Source organism: Citrus clementina, unplaced genomic scaffold (assembly GCF_000493195.1).
Source record: "Citrus clementina cultivar Clemenules unplaced genomic scaffold, Citrus_clementina_v1.0 scaffold_3, whole genome shotgun sequence".
NCBI lineage: Eukaryota > Viridiplantae > Streptophyta > Magnoliopsida > Sapindales > Rutaceae > Citrus > Citrus x clementina.
The window spans coordinates 7,509,196-7,524,716 of record NW_006262339.1 but is presented as its reverse complement, the minus strand read 5'-3'; the positions used below and the strand labels follow the sequence as shown (position 1 = coordinate 7,524,716).

At 31.8% G+C, this 15,521-nt stretch overlaps 2 protein-coding genes across 3 annotated transcripts in view; one reads left to right on the top strand and one right to left on the bottom strand.

The window, feature by feature from the left end:
* The first annotated feature begins 7,825 nt into the window (after window positions 1-7,825).
* LOC18047298 (two-component response regulator-like APRR1) lies at window positions 7,826-13,309 on the top strand. The gene is made up of 7 exons (XM_006440596.2): window positions 7,826-8,373; window positions 8,498-8,674; window positions 9,803-9,964; window positions 10,050-10,183; window positions 10,759-10,926; window positions 11,654-11,771; window positions 11,928-13,309. Exons 2-7 carry the CDS (start codon window positions 8,500-8,502, stop codon window positions 12,845-12,847), a joined length of 1,677 nt encoding a protein of 558 aa, XP_006440659.1. The 5' UTR covers window positions 7,826-8,373; window positions 8,498-8,499; the 3' UTR covers window positions 12,848-13,309.
* Window positions 13,310-13,903: 594 nt separating this feature from the next.
* Window positions 13,904-15,521, bottom strand: part of LOC18047297 (vesicle transport v-SNARE 13) — a 4,331-nt gene continuing 2,713 nt past the window's right edge. For both annotated transcript variants that reach the window (XM_006440593.2, XM_024188588.1), the window contains exons 3-6: window positions 15,252-15,310; window positions 14,984-15,172; window positions 14,401-14,571; window positions 13,904-14,318 (exon numbers count right to left, since the gene is read on the bottom strand). In XM_006440593.2, the coding sequence (XP_006440656.2) occupies window positions 14,166-14,318; window positions 14,401-14,571; window positions 14,984-15,172; window positions 15,252-15,310 (572 nt within the window). In that variant the 3' untranslated portion in view covers window positions 13,904-14,165. The remainder of the gene's footprint in view (window positions 14,319-14,400; window positions 14,572-14,983; window positions 15,173-15,251; window positions 15,311-15,521) is intronic.

The window sequence follows — 15,521 nt, the reverse complement described above, 5'->3', positions numbered from 1 at the left end:
TTAATTAAATAGTAATAACTATAAAAATAAGAAAAAGGAAATTGGAGAAATCGTACAAGTGCAAAATTGTGGTATGCCAAGTAGAAGATGGCTTTCCTTCTCCTTAAATCAAACAATTACTTACGATGAGAATAGGACCCACGACAGCCATTTGATTCAGCATCAAATATTCAAATCATCATATCCATTTATAGACATGACTCACTTCATGTACATCACCATAATTGATGATGCCTACGTAATTTATAATCCTGCATCGACATACACATTAACGTAATAAGTAAGAACAATTGAGTTGTATTATATTTAGTTGAGCCGAGCCGAGCCGAGCCAGGGCTGAGATAGACTCGCTTGACTGGGCCCATGAGCCAACGGTGAAGCTAAGGTGGTGATGAATCATCATCATACGGTTTGGTACAGTTTTTGACCTGATTGGGTGTTAGGGGGTTATCCATAATACCTATTGACATGGCACTTTCTTTAATTTTAATTTAATTTTTTTTTCAAGTTGAAAGGATTATAATTTATTATGGTTAATTTTAGATTATCTCTTGTCAATTGATTATTTTTAAATAGTCCCATTTATTTTTAAAAATTTCAATTGACCTCCATTTTTGTTAAGAAAAATAAATATTTTTCTCTTATCTTTTGAAAAAAAAAAAAAGGAGAATAACTTAAGGTTTTTAAAAATAATGAAACAATTTAAAGATAATCAATTCATGAGGGGTAATCTAAAATATCCTCATTGGTTATTATAAAGGTATATAACTAATATTGCTCTCATTGGTAGAGTGTCAACATATTTGGTGACATTTTAACTAAAAACATTGTAGAAGAATAAATTAAATGAAAATTAATGACTAATTGAAGAAAATGATTGGATTATTGGAGAAGAAATTGAATGAAAAATCGGCGAGTTATCAAGCCAAAATGTGAGACTAATGGGAAAACACCAAAGGATGCATAGACTTCTAAATTTTCACAATTTGGCACAAGTAGCAAAATTCAATCACCTAGAGGTCAATTGGAAATGTGGTGGTAGATGAAATAAGTTAGTTCTGCTATACAGATGAAATAAATTACTTTAAAAAAGTTGTTTGGTGTTTGGTAAATTACAATATTGCACTTGTTGTAAGTTTAAAAAACATAATACATGCATTTGGTGAATTTTATTACAAAGTGTTTTTTTATTATATAATCACAAAATAGATATACATTTAAATTGTCTTTTATTTTCTAGAATAAGTTTAATAAAATTATTTAGATATGCCTTTTTTAAAACACATAAAATTATACAAAGTGAACAAATTCAATCAAATGAAATCTAATAAACTTTATATTTTGTTACATAAAATATAATAAGTATTTATACATAAAAATTTATACTAACACGGACTTCCAAATTAAATAAAAAGAAATATCTATCACATTCATATGCAAGTGTTTATTGAATCTTATGATAAAAAATAAACATGAAATACAAAAAATATGAACTTTTTAGATCAATTTTGATACTAGAGAAAATATGTAGCAGTTGGGTGGTAACATGATATCTAATAGATTTTATATTAGGGTTTATGAAAAAATAGAACATAATTATCTTTTTATTAAAGTAATAAGGTTGTAATAAGAACTTTTAAAAGGCGTACTGATTTTATCTAATAAGCTATTTATAAAAAGCAATCTTCCATATTCTTTTAAAAGTTGCTATCAAAATAGAATGAATTATGAAATAAACCATTTTAAAAAAATTTACCATACACTACTTTTGTAAAATATATATATATGAAATAAACATCTTACAGAGTTTTCAACCTTAACCTCAAATGAAGCCTAAATTGGATTTGTAAAAGTTAGATTGGATACCTCTAATTTATGATTATATTCAAAATTATGAGAATCAGTTAGACATTTAGAAAAATTTATTTTTAAAAATACCATAAGTTTAAAAAATAGTTTATATGTATTTGGTAAATCTTATTACTGAACTACTGCAATAATGCAAATGACTAAAATGGAAATAATATTGAATAAATTTTTTTTGCACATTTATAAACATGTGTGTGTGTGTGTGTGTGTGTGTGTGTGTAATTTTTTATTGTGAATATATAATAATTGATAACTAAAATAAATCTTTATATTTTGTTATCTTTACTTTTTTATTTTTTTATCTCTATATAATTGTTAATAATAATCTCCTTAAATTTAATAATTTTATTTTCTAATTGAATAAGGATGATTTTAGATTCTTATAATATTCGTGACAATACATATAAAATTGTATTAAGTCTGTTTGGGATTGCTTTGAGGAGGCTCAAAAGTGATTTTAAAAAGTTGAAAGCTAATTTTAGTGTTTGGTAAAAAAAATTTAGAATTCATTTTTGGCAAAGTCACCAAACCTACAGCATCAGATTTTGAAAAGAAGGAAATGAATAGCTTTTGAAAATCTGATTTTGATAATCAATTTTATATTTATACACTTCCATATATATCCTCATATCTATTATAGAGTCCAAAAATTATCCTTTTCAATTATAAAATAGAATCGTGAATTTTAAAGAGATTATTATTATTACAATTATATTGAGATAACAAAATAAAAAAATAAATTAATATTATAATATATTTATGTTAGTTATCAATTATTATAGATACACAATAAAAAAAATTATATTTATGTTAGTTATCAATTATTATAGATACACAATAAAAAAAATTATATACATATTTATGAAAATGTAAATAAATTTTATCAACATTATATCCAATTTAGTTATTTATATTCCTCTAATAATTTAATGATAAGATTTACTAAGAGCATACAATTGCTATTAAAACGCATAACATTTTTATAATTAAATTAACTAATACTCTTTACAGTTGATTATTTCTACAGTACAAACAATTATTTTAATAGCTACAACATTACCAAACTGACTCTAATTATAAAAATGATTTTTAGAATTAGATTTTAAAAAATTACTTCTGCTCTACTTTTCAAAATCTAGATGTAGTGATTTTACCAAAAAATTAATTTTTTTAAAAAAAATATCACACACTAAAAATTAACTTTTTAACTTTTTAAAATTACTTTTCAAACTATCGAAAGCAACCCTAAATAGACCCTTAATCTAATTGTAGTTAAACTTTCCATTTTAGTCCAACAATTAATTATTTCTATTCCTGTACACATGGCTATGTATGTATGGGTTATAGTCGGTGAATTATATACTCACTCTTTATCCTACACATAACGAGAATAGATTCAATCCTCTGTATGCATTTTGGTAAAAACTTTCTTCCAATTAATTGGTAACATATTCAACAAATTATTTAAAACCTCATTAATAACTATATTGTAATGTCGTAGGAACTATTCAAAAGTGAAAGAAGCCTTACGAAAACAAAGCAAAAAACAGAAGTTAAATCACACTGACTTTGGGCAAATAACATTTGAATAACAATAGCAAGATTCTCTTATAAGAAACAGTTAAAGAAATAAATATTGAGAATAGATGGCGTACTAAGACCTTCAATAATAATAATGGTGAAATTACGTATGTTTTTTTGTCGGTGGATGTTTATTAAAACCCCCCATTATTATGAATGAAATATTCTACCTAAACATTGTTCTTTCTCAGCCTTACGAATCTCAAAAAGGGATGCTTGCATCAATAAATTAGAAAATTAATACATAGAATCATATCATTTTGGCAATTTTCCGAGCTTATTCAAGCTGAAGTGTTATTCTCATTCACGAACTTCCTTCATCCTTTTCTGAATTTTACATGGATAAATTTTGCGAGAAAAAATTTAATATTGAATCTTGGAATTATATTACACATTTTTTAGGTGAAAAATTAATTTACTTTAGTTTGTATTTCTTCCTGTTGCTCGACTGCTGGAACTTAATCCACTTTTTTCTAATTTTATGACATAAATCACGTAATCTAATTGTCCATTGGTTTGTCTGACATCGTGAACAAAAAAAATTATAATAATAATTGGGAACCCTTTCAATTATTTAGATAAGTACATAAATAATTATTGAGGGCAGGTTTCCAGTTCATTAGAGATTAGTTAGAACTTAAGTTTCAATTAGAATAAGTGAGTTGACTCAAATATAAATCTAAGTTACAATGTGTGATTATGTTAGTGAGATAACATAATTAAACATTTAAAAAAATCGAATCAGTAGAATGATAAGAAAAATGGGCAGGAAAATATAGAAATGAAAGTACTAAATCAGCACAATTGATTAATAATAAGTGACAAATTCTTTTATGAAAGATTTTAGTGTTCCATGCGTCACATACAATAAAGGATATTTGAATTTGTATGCGAAAAAATTGCTAATTGTTTAGTTTTACTAACTCATTCATCTGTAATTATAATATTTCGTCAATAATAAATTCGTCCACTGTTTGTATAAGACAAATGGATATTTTTAAACAAAAATAAACACCCCTTTTTTTGCCATTTTCCAATTAAGCAATTTGTATTTTCAATCATGAACTTTCTTCGTCGTTTCTGAGTTTGGCAAGATCTTTCAATAATCTTGAATATTATATGATTTTTGTTTAAAAAGAAATTCTAATAGTGCATCTATATATGCTTGGAATTATTGCATTAAGTTTTTGGTGAAATTTTAATAATTTTTTTTATTCTCCCTGTTGCTCAACCAACGACTAGTAGAACTTAATCCACTGCATTTTTTTTAATTATATTTTCACATAAATAACCTAATTTTTAATATATATATATATATATATATATATATATATATATATATATATTTGTCTGCTTCCAATTGGGATTAAAAAATTGATCATAAAACAATAGGAAACCATTCAATTGTTTTGGGGAAAAAACATATATAATTAATTATTGATGCTGGGTTTCTAAAGTTGATTAGATTATACATTGGTTAGAACTTAGTTTTCAGTTAGATTAAGTGGACCGAATCAAATCATAAAATGATAATCTCCAACATACTACTTTTGGGTCGAAAATTTGTTTTAATAAAAAAATAAAGCTTATCTTATATCTTTAAGTTATAAAGTTTTGTTAATTAATTTCTTGAGATAACAGAAGGAAAAATTCAGAAGAGTCAATTAAATGCCGATAATTCAGGGCAAAATAAAAATAAAAATCTAGAAATCACCAAAAGAATAACATTATTGATTAAAATAAGTAGCAAAATCTTTTATAATAATAGACTTTACCATGCACGGCATCATCTACAGTAACGGGCATGAAAAATTATCTGAAAAGTGGAATGATGTGATGCACGTGATATATATTTTTGCTATATCTTGCACGTTTGATTACGAAATTTGGATATTAATTAACTTGTTTATAAGGATTGAGTTATCTTTTTTATGATCATCTAATTTTATATTTTTTTTTATAACTAAATTTAATAGTAACTTAAACCACCCATTCATATGAGGCGATGTTTGAACCTCATATTTTTTTTTATACCATTTCAACAAGTTATACTAATTAAAAAATTGTGTTTATGTCTTTGTATCAATTACGATTAGTTTTGACATAGTGACGGAATTATGATTTTGGTTTCATAGGACAAGATCAGGGACTCTAAGTTCCTTCTCTAAGCACCGCATAATTCTGATTATAATATCACTCACTTGATTTCTTCTTCTAATATCAATGAATTTGTAATGCATTATTTTTTTCTTTTTAAAACATATTTTTGCTTTCAACTAAAATTTGAATATCATGGAAGTGGACAGGCTGAATTAATTATAGACGAATGTATTGGGTAGAGTATAAAACTTGGAAGGAACAAATAAAAAACATCAGAGAATTTGTCAATATAAATGTCAACGTGAGATAACAAGTAGTTAGCGATCAACTGCCTTGTACGTAACGAAATTGCACAGTGTGAGGAATATTTTTAAAGTGGGTAAAATTTAGTTCTATTTTTTTTTTTTGGGGGGGGGAAAGTTTCCCTTAGAATCTCACAGGGCATATTAGTCCATCCAATTTTAGAAGTAGCATTTGTTTTCAAGATTTTGGACCAAACTCTTACTACAATTAATGCTTTTACAATACATTTACTTTTAGCGTTCATCTATTTTTGTATCCAACAGGGGAACGACGACAAGAAAGGGCAATGTTGAGTCCTCTTCCTTTCTAATGAAATTATCTTTTATTTTATTCACAATAGTGTTATATCTAAAAAATGATAATAGATTACTCTTTTTTTTTTTTTAGTAAGTATTAGTATCTATGAATATTACAATCTAAGATCTACTGGGAAATTAAAATTTATATGCTTATAGAAAAATCAAACTTGTTTTGGACTTTGTCCCCAGTCTGCAAATGGTTTACCCAATCACGATGACGTTGACATGGCAATTTCATCCAAATTTGTGATGAGGAGGGGCTAGGGAAAAGCTTGAACCCAATTCCTAAAGTGATGAATATAAGCGCAATTGAAATTCTCGAGGGTTATACATTTATGTATTGATATGACCATTCGTTATTTCTTGAAGCTCGATCTCGCTTTCGAATGAACCGTATCATCCCATGAACTAGAATAGAAGAACTTACCCCACCCATAGTAAATATTTTATAATAGCCTCATTAAATTGTACGTCTTTCTTGTTATATTCATATAACAAGTAGGAGTATAAATTGAAACATCATGGAGCTATAAAGATAGTTATTAAATCATTAACATCGCATAAAACACATTCCTCTTAGAGCAGTTGTTAATACAAATAATAGAAAATCTCTTATAGCCATTTATGTACATTCAATGTACTCCGCGGATAACCACCCATGCATGCATTGATACAATCATAAGTAGTTGAATTTTTTATTTTTTATTTTTTATTTTTACCACAAATGAATGAATTAGTTGTATTAACTTTTCATTCAATTGATGAGCGTCATATTACTTAAAAAGGATTTTTTAAATATAAATATAAGTATGTAACATTACTTTATACAATAAACTGCCGCTAATTTGAAGTCAAAAAAAAGTCCCACGTTCAGAAATGTCCATTTGAGTAAGAACATCCATGTTTTCCTCTAATGATTATTTTTAATATTAAGTCATTTTTAACATAAAATTTAGCATAACCATTCAATTTCAACAAAAATAATGACACATGATTATTTATTGAAGTTGAGATATAACATGATAGATACTATCATATGTTATAACCCCACTTTGATGCGCACACATTTTTTGACGGTGTCTCTTGTTCATTCTCATATCCTTTGTTTTGATTCTCGAAATATAGAAAATAAAAAATGTCCTTCCTTTACCCAAAAAAAAAAATCGCAAAGGAAAAAAATTTCATTGATGAGCACAAACCAGAAATCGACGAATAGAAAATACCTCATGTACGTGTCCAATCGCTATTAGCCGGGTATCCAAAATGTCGGACCAGTCAGCACTTTCCAGGTAGTCCGCGCTACGTGTCAATAGAATCAATATACAATGCCCCCGATTTCCTTTCATTCCTTCTCAGAAGCAGAAAAATAAAAAAAGAAAAAAGAAAAATATTTATCTCATAAAATAAAATAAATATCTTCCCCTAAATGACGTGGCCGCCTTTCTATCTCTACCAAACTATCCACACACGCACGTCCTTTTTCTTTTTCCGCACTTTTTCTTCTCTCTCATTTGTCCCTTCTTCCCTACCTTCCACGTCACCATTTTCACTAACCTGCGCCGCCCCACCACTTCGCACCCCCACAACCCGAAAACGTAAACAAATCTCAGCCGTTCAATTTTGGCCACAATCACTGTCTCATCTCACCAACTCAATCTATCTAATTTTGGTTTTTTTAAAAAAAAAATTAAAAAGCCGAGAATTATGGATGCTCTCGCTGTCTCCGTACGACCGATTACAGTTTTTTTTTTTTTTCTCTTAACCTCCCCGGTGTCGTAAATCTGAGCGTTGACTGAGGTTCTCGGGCCCAATCAATCTTTGATCACTGCCGTTGAGGTCTTCGCTTTGATAACTTTAAAATCTCCCTTGCCTTCTTCTGATGGCAAGTGGTGAAGCAACTTGACTCTTCGTGAACTGACAGACACTGTTAAGAGCATCAGCAAATTTCATTTTAAAAAGAAAATAACAATAAAATATTATGCATCTCCTTTATTGTTTTCTTCAATTTTTGTTTGAGAGAAGAAAATTTCAGTTGTATGTACGGAGACGGTGATTGATCTGATTGTTCAATACTTCAATGGAGGTTTTGATTGGAGCAGTGGAAATTGAAACCATAAACCTAGCTTTGGTCTCAGTTGGGGTTACGGAGAGGAGATTTTACATGGAGGTTCTTTAGTAGAGACTGTTTGATGTGCTGATTTTTATCATTTATTTTTTCTGGGTAATTTCAATTATCTGATATTTTCACTGTTTATTGTTGTTATTCTTGCTTTAGTTTTAAAAAAGATTGCTTTTCTATGATCTGGGTGTTTTTTGGTTTTTGTTTTTGCGGTTTTGTGTTGAAGATATGGAGAGCAAGGAGATGAATTTGAACAAAGAGTGTGGTGGTGCTGGTATTGGGAATAGTAAGAGTAGTGGAGATGGATTTATTGATAGAAGTAAAGTGAGGATTTTGCTGTGCGATAATGATTCCAACAGCTCTGATGCGGTTTTTTCACTTCTTGTGAAGTGCTCCTATCAGGGTATGTTTTGACTTTCTTCTTATTTTGTTCAGTTTTGTCGTGTATGTTATGTCAGTCTTGTTAAATTCTATTTTGAGTTTGTTGAGTATTTCTATTGATGTTAATTTGTTCATGTGACAAAATAGACCATGTGATTTGAGAACATTGTTCACGCTCTGCTGCTATTGAATTATGTGATTAATTAGTGATCAAATTGTGTCCTTTTTATAGATAGGAAGTTGATTACGCATAAAACTTGGAGAGGAAGCGAGGAGAAATTGTGTTACTGATTTTGGTTAAATTGAAAAACAAAATGCATAAGTATTTTTGCTTGTTGAAATTGGAAGGCATAACAGATTCACTAAGCCAATGTTGTGTTAGTCTTCACTAATTCAGTTTCGCCTTCTAAATTTTTCTCCCTGTGAACTATCCTTGGGCTTAGTTCTTTGTTATTCCATTGATTTATGGTTGAATTTGTATAAGTGATGACAATTGTGTTGCAGAATGATTCTGAATTTAGTTTTTATTGGGCAAAGAGAGGACCTCATTTGTAATTTTACTTCACTTCCATAAGTTATATTTGGATTAGCTTCGCATATGGTTATTAGATAAACACGGTTTCTCTTTCAAACAGTGGTTGTCACTTAAAACTGAGAGACAATGGTGTTAAGATATTCCGTTTCAGTTTCATTTTCATTTTCCATTTAATCTTTTAATTCTTGTTCATCTGAAACTGCTGAAGTCTAATTTCCTTTCTCTTTAAAGATCTACTAGAGTTCTGAACTTTCTGAAGAAAAGAAGAAAAAAAGGAGTTGGTTTATTGGTCTGAAGCAGATATAGTTGGAAAATAACCGTTGACATTCTTTTAGTTTGCAATTAGTGCATTTTCATAATTTTTCTATCCTGTTCTTGATCTATTCGATGACAATTCTCTATAAATTTATACTACAATGTTGAATTTAGTATCCATGTTGACAATTTTTTGTTGAGTTTTCTCTTATCAGAGTCATTTGCTTCTTTGCCATCTTCTATCTGCATTTTTAATGTTTCATCTTCATTTTGAAAAGCTCAATGGTTGTTTGAAAATACCTGTTTTCCAATGTTATTTGCCCACTCCATGATAACTTGCTATTGACATTTGCTTAACAGTGACATCGGTGAGGTCACCTAGACAGGTTATTGATGCATTGAATGCCGAGGGATCTGATATTGATCTCATACTTGCTGAAGTTGACCTCCCAATGACTAAAGGCCTGAAGATGTTGAAGTACATCACACGGGATAAAGAACTGCAGCGCATACCTGTCATCAGTATGCTTGTCTTGCACATTTTTCACCTTCAATTTTCCTAATTGTGTTATAGTTTGATCCTTATTAATTCATTTTTGTCATTTAGTGATGTCGGCACAGGATGAGGTCTCCGTTGTTGTCAAGTGCTTGAGATTAGGTGCAGCTGACTATCTTGTTAAGCCTCTACGAACTAATGAACTATTGAACTTGTGGACACATATGTGGAGAAGGCGACGGATGGTTTGTTTTGCATGAAATTCACTATTCTGTTACTTCAAACTTTTTCTTTTCCTTGCATTTTTTTCTTCTTTTTTCTCTTTGGGGTTCTTTCATTGTTTCCCCTTCTTCATATAAAAATTTCTGTTCTACTTGGTGCTTACCGTATACACTAGGACTAAGTATTTACATATTTATAGATGCAAGTAATTTTAGACTCAGTATTTACATATTTTTAGATGCAAGTAATTTAAGACTTATTAAGTTTGTTATACTGAAAATACTTCTAGCCTGTAACCACTATCTATTTGAAGTTCTTACTCTCTGTGGCATGTCAACAGAGAAACCTGAGGAATGTAGAAAAACTATATGTTCCTCTAAAATGAAACTTTTTCTGTTTTCTGCTGATTTTATGTAGTCCACCTCCCTGCATTAGATTACTTGTCCTCATGTATGCAAGCATTGATCAAACGTTAGCTGATAGCATGCTTTGACCAAAAGTCAAAATTTAGCCCAATTTGGTGAATGAACATTAGTCATAATTTTGCTTTCTTCTATGGTAAGATTCATTCATTTTTAAAAATTTTTTTTTTTGGCAGCTTGGCCTAGCGGAAAAGAACATCTTGAGCTATGATTTTGATCTGGTGGCATCAGACCCTAGCGATGCTAATACAAACAGTACCACTCTATTCTCTGATGACACAGATGACAAATCTCGGAGGAGTACCAATCCAGAAATTGGAATGTCTACTCATCAAGAGACTGAAGTGAGTGTTGAAGTTTGGTAACTTGAATATATCAGATGGATAGGTGCTTTTTGGAATGATAATTTGTTAACATGAAAGGACATTCACAGCATCAGTCTAGCTCACCTTTACAAAACTAGATTTCTAGAGAAGTATCGGATTTTCCACATTTTTAATTCTATCTTGTCATGTTGTTGGTGTAGCTTGTTGCAATTTTATGTTTGCTATACCCTTCAATTGGCATTTAATATTTGTACACAACTATAGAAGCTAGCCAAATATACAACTATATGACAATTTATGAAGCAAAAAGAACATCCAATTTGCATTGACCAAAGAATTGACTGATTTAAGTAAAGATTGAGCTTCACTAATATGAATTATGAAAAGTCATAATATAGCCCAATTTGGTGGAAGACTACATGGACATTTCTGTAATCTTCAAAAGAACTGGTTCCTGTTGGTTGATGCTGTTTATGAATGTCCAGGAATGTGTGGAGTAAAGAATACCAAGAGTAAAAAAAAGGTTTAAAATGGTCTAGTGCATGCAATGCCACATTTTGGTGGGTAGCTTTGCTGTGTTGTTTACACAAGTGTGACAAACAGGAAATTGCCATATGAAAAAACCCAAACCATTTAGCATAACAGGTATTTAATGTTTTTGGAACTTAGGACGGTAAAACTATATTAACACTTAACATTCTCAGGACCACAGTTGTTTACTTAATTACATCTTGTGCTATTTCAGTCTGTTCCTGTTGCTGCTGCTACTGTTGTTGCATCTACTTCTGGAACTGCTGCTGTTGAGCCAATAGATGCATCAGAATGTGGGCCTGATGTGCCAGGAATAAGTGACCGCCGAACAGGTGAGCTGTTTGTCACCTATTAAGTGCTTCTTTGTTAGTACCAAGTTTTTTGCTTCCATTGACATGAAAATTAAATTGTTTATATAGCTGTCTATGTTTCATTGGGATGTGATTATATGTGGATCCCATATTTTTAATGCTTGTACTATTTTCTAGGTCAATTTTCATCTGGTCCAAAGAAGATTGAATTGAGGATTGGCGAATCGTCTGCCTTTTTCACTTACGTCAAGTCAAACATGCCCAGAGACAGTTCCCCAAGGATTGTCAATGTTGATGATAGTGCTGCTCAAAATGTGAGGATGGAAGAGAAATGTCAGCCATGTTGTCAACAAGTGGTTAGTGATACTCGAATACACGAAAACGGAGAAGCATGGGAAAACTATTCACAAGGAGAGGACTTTCGGAGCAGTAGTAGTGTTCCTGATTCTCTTTCTATGGAGCGGTCCTCTACTCCACCTACGGACTTTCCACAGAATAGGAATTTCAAGGATGAGAAGTTCTTTCAGCCGCAGATGCCGCCTACTCGAAATGAACCTCCACAAGCCACTTATCAGTATTATATGTCAGGAGCAATGAATCAAGTTATGCTGCCATCATCATCAGCACAAATGTATCAAAAGAACCTGCATGAACTTCAGAATCATTCTATGCTGCCTCAATACAATCATCTTCCACAATGTGTCCCTCATGTAAATGGGATGGCATCTTTCCCTTACTACCCCATTAATATGTGCTTACAACCCGGTCAGGTTTCTGCTAATTCTTGGCCATCATATGGGAATTCACCTTCCACTGAAGTGAAAATGAATAAAGTTGATAGAAGAGAGGCTGCATTGATCAAGTTTAGACAGAAGAGGAAGGAGCGCTGTTTTGACAAGAAGATTAGGTATGTTAATCGAAAGCGACTTGCTGAAAGGAGGCCTCGTGTGCGGGGACAGTTTGTAAGGAAGGTAAATGGTGTAAATGTGGACCTTAATGGGCAACCTTCTTCTGTGGATTATGATGAAGATGAAGATGAGGAGGAAGAGATGGCATCAAGAGACTCGTCTCCCGATAATGATACTTCAGGAAACTAATTTGAAGTTATTGGTGATTGATGAAGGTTATAGACATTTTGTCGAGAAACCCCCTGCATATGTTTTTTATCTGGATGAACGAGAACTAATCCTCCATTGCCCCATTGCGTAATACAGACATCACTTCCATGTTATGAAGGATACAGTTTGGGATGCGTGTAAAATATTTGGTATATTCAACTGGATTGGAGTGGTCCAGATAATGTTGAACTCGTTTCCAGTTATGACATTGATGGCTCAGAAGGCATATCAGATGGGGTCTGTCGGATAACAGCCGTATTTCTGCACATGCCAGGAAAAGAGGTAATCACTGCATTGTATTCTCTTTGTCTGATCCAAAACAGTCGGTATAAATTTGTATGCCATTTTTGTGAAGAAATGTTTTCCTTCGGCAGAACTGTTCTGGACAAAGATGTTACTCTTATGGATTTTTACAATGAAATGGAAGGCATTGATTCATTAGTGTGTTTTTGAAGACTGAATCTGTTAGTAGAGTGAATGTCAGGTTTGCTGATGTTTCATGGCATTAAAGTATTAATATTAGAATGATTGAATCCTTTAGGAGTTATGAAATTATTCAGTGGTGGATGCTTTTAACTCCAGCAACGAAAATATTCTTATTCGTTTGTCAGATTGGGTGGCTGTGATAGAAGGATGCAGATAAGCAAAATCAAACTACGTTTCTTTTTTCGGTTTTTAACTGCGACTGTATCATTCATAATTAAAAAAAAATGAAAAATGAGAATTGTATAAGAGGGTCTGGCTACGGTGCAACGGTGGTACCGTGCCATCATTGCATCTAGCCATTGGATCCACTTAGATGAATTGATCCATTGGGATCCAACGGCTGAGTGCAATGGTGGCATGGTACCACCGTTGCACCATAGTTTTCTCCTGTATAAGATACAGCCAGAGGAGAAATGCCATTACACAATAATAACTTGTCCAGTGGGGAGAAAAAGGGGGAAACTGCAAAACAAGACCAGATTTTACACGAAATTTAGAAGCAACCAGGTGACATGGTAAAAGAATTTTGGCTATGGATCAGCAAACAGATTATCTTGAATACCTGAAAATTAATATAAATGGAAATTTTTTTCTGTGAAATGCGATTTGTCGATAGAAAGTCAAGAGTCTCTCCTCACATTCGTCACCATTATGGTTTGTTTAATATTCTAGTTTCAGGCCTCCCAGTGCAGGGGGTCACGGGCTGTATCACATACATGCAGAATTTGCAAAGGTTACTCCATAAGCATTGGGTGAATGATGCCAAGCAGCACAGGTTGCAAATGTATTCAACAACTTGCACACCGGCAGGCTAACGAGTGAGCTTAAAATAAAGTATAAGTAAAATAGCAAAGACAAGAACTGAGATTATGGAGCCCATGATCCATTTGTCCCTGCTCATCCTTCTTGACATGGCTGTCAGGATCTTCTTGCTTTTGCTAATATTGTCATCCACCCCATGGAGCTACACAAGTAAAAATAAGACTTTTATAACACCAGCCATGACCGCCTAAGTAAACCACTATTAAAGAACTCGAAGGGCATACCGTGTTATGAGCGTGCAGAAGAGATTGGCGTTGTTGATGCAAATCTTGCAGGATCGAGACTCCAAGCTCTTCCGTTTCCAGCATTGTTCTTCTACTCTCCTTAATTCGGTCTGTCGAGTGGTTTAGCCTCTCTGTTGACATCAACAATCTTCCCCTTTGATCAGCCGATACCTATCCATTTTCCACAAGTTTCAAAAGGGTACACCGCAAACCAAAATACTGATAATTATTCACAAGACCCATTTGGAGAGCTTCTGAGATTAAAGTAAATTACAAAATAACTTTTGGATAAAACTAGAGATTCACCAGCTTACCAAAAATGGTTAATATAGTTTTGGATAAATCTAGACATTCACCAGGTTACCAAAAATGGTTAATATAGTTTTAAGAACCGAACATTCTTAAGTATGAAATTTATAGATTTAGAAGTAAGAATTTAATTCAAACACCTATGAAAAAGACAAGGTTCATATTTTAATGCCTTCAAATGTACATGATCTCAGTATTAGTTGGGTCACATTTTAATGCCTTCAAAAAAAAGAAAAGAAAAGAAAAACAGCTGCACCAATCAAGAAATACACACCATCATTGCATCTGCCATTCCCGACTCCAACAACTCATCGCGGGCAGCCTGGTTGACATTACCTGATGTGACTCTTTTCACTTCATTTTTCAAATTGTTCAAATCGGTTTTGTATTCTCTTAACTTAGACAGAAGCATTGCCTTCACACTCGGCTGCAAACTTCTTGCCTCTAGGTCCATTTTCCGAATCTAGATAATTTCAACTACATGTCAAGTTCAAGAATACTGGAAGAAGTTTTAAGCCATAAAAAAATAGCTTCTAAAATACCAGAGCATCAGCATCATCCAATCCAGTTTTAATTTCAGAAAGTTTCTGCTTTTTCAGCTCTGCAAATCAAGAATGCATGAAATTGTAAGAAAAAAAAAATGATCCAAACAACAGATTCAACAATTAAACACAGGGGAAGAGAATATACAAAAGCTAAGTTGCTTTTCATGAGAGAATAAATCATCTAATAAATAAATGTCCAAAGCAGTAAGAAGAAATAGATAGCTATTGCAAATGAGAATATACGGAGATAGTTTTGAAGTGTAACCA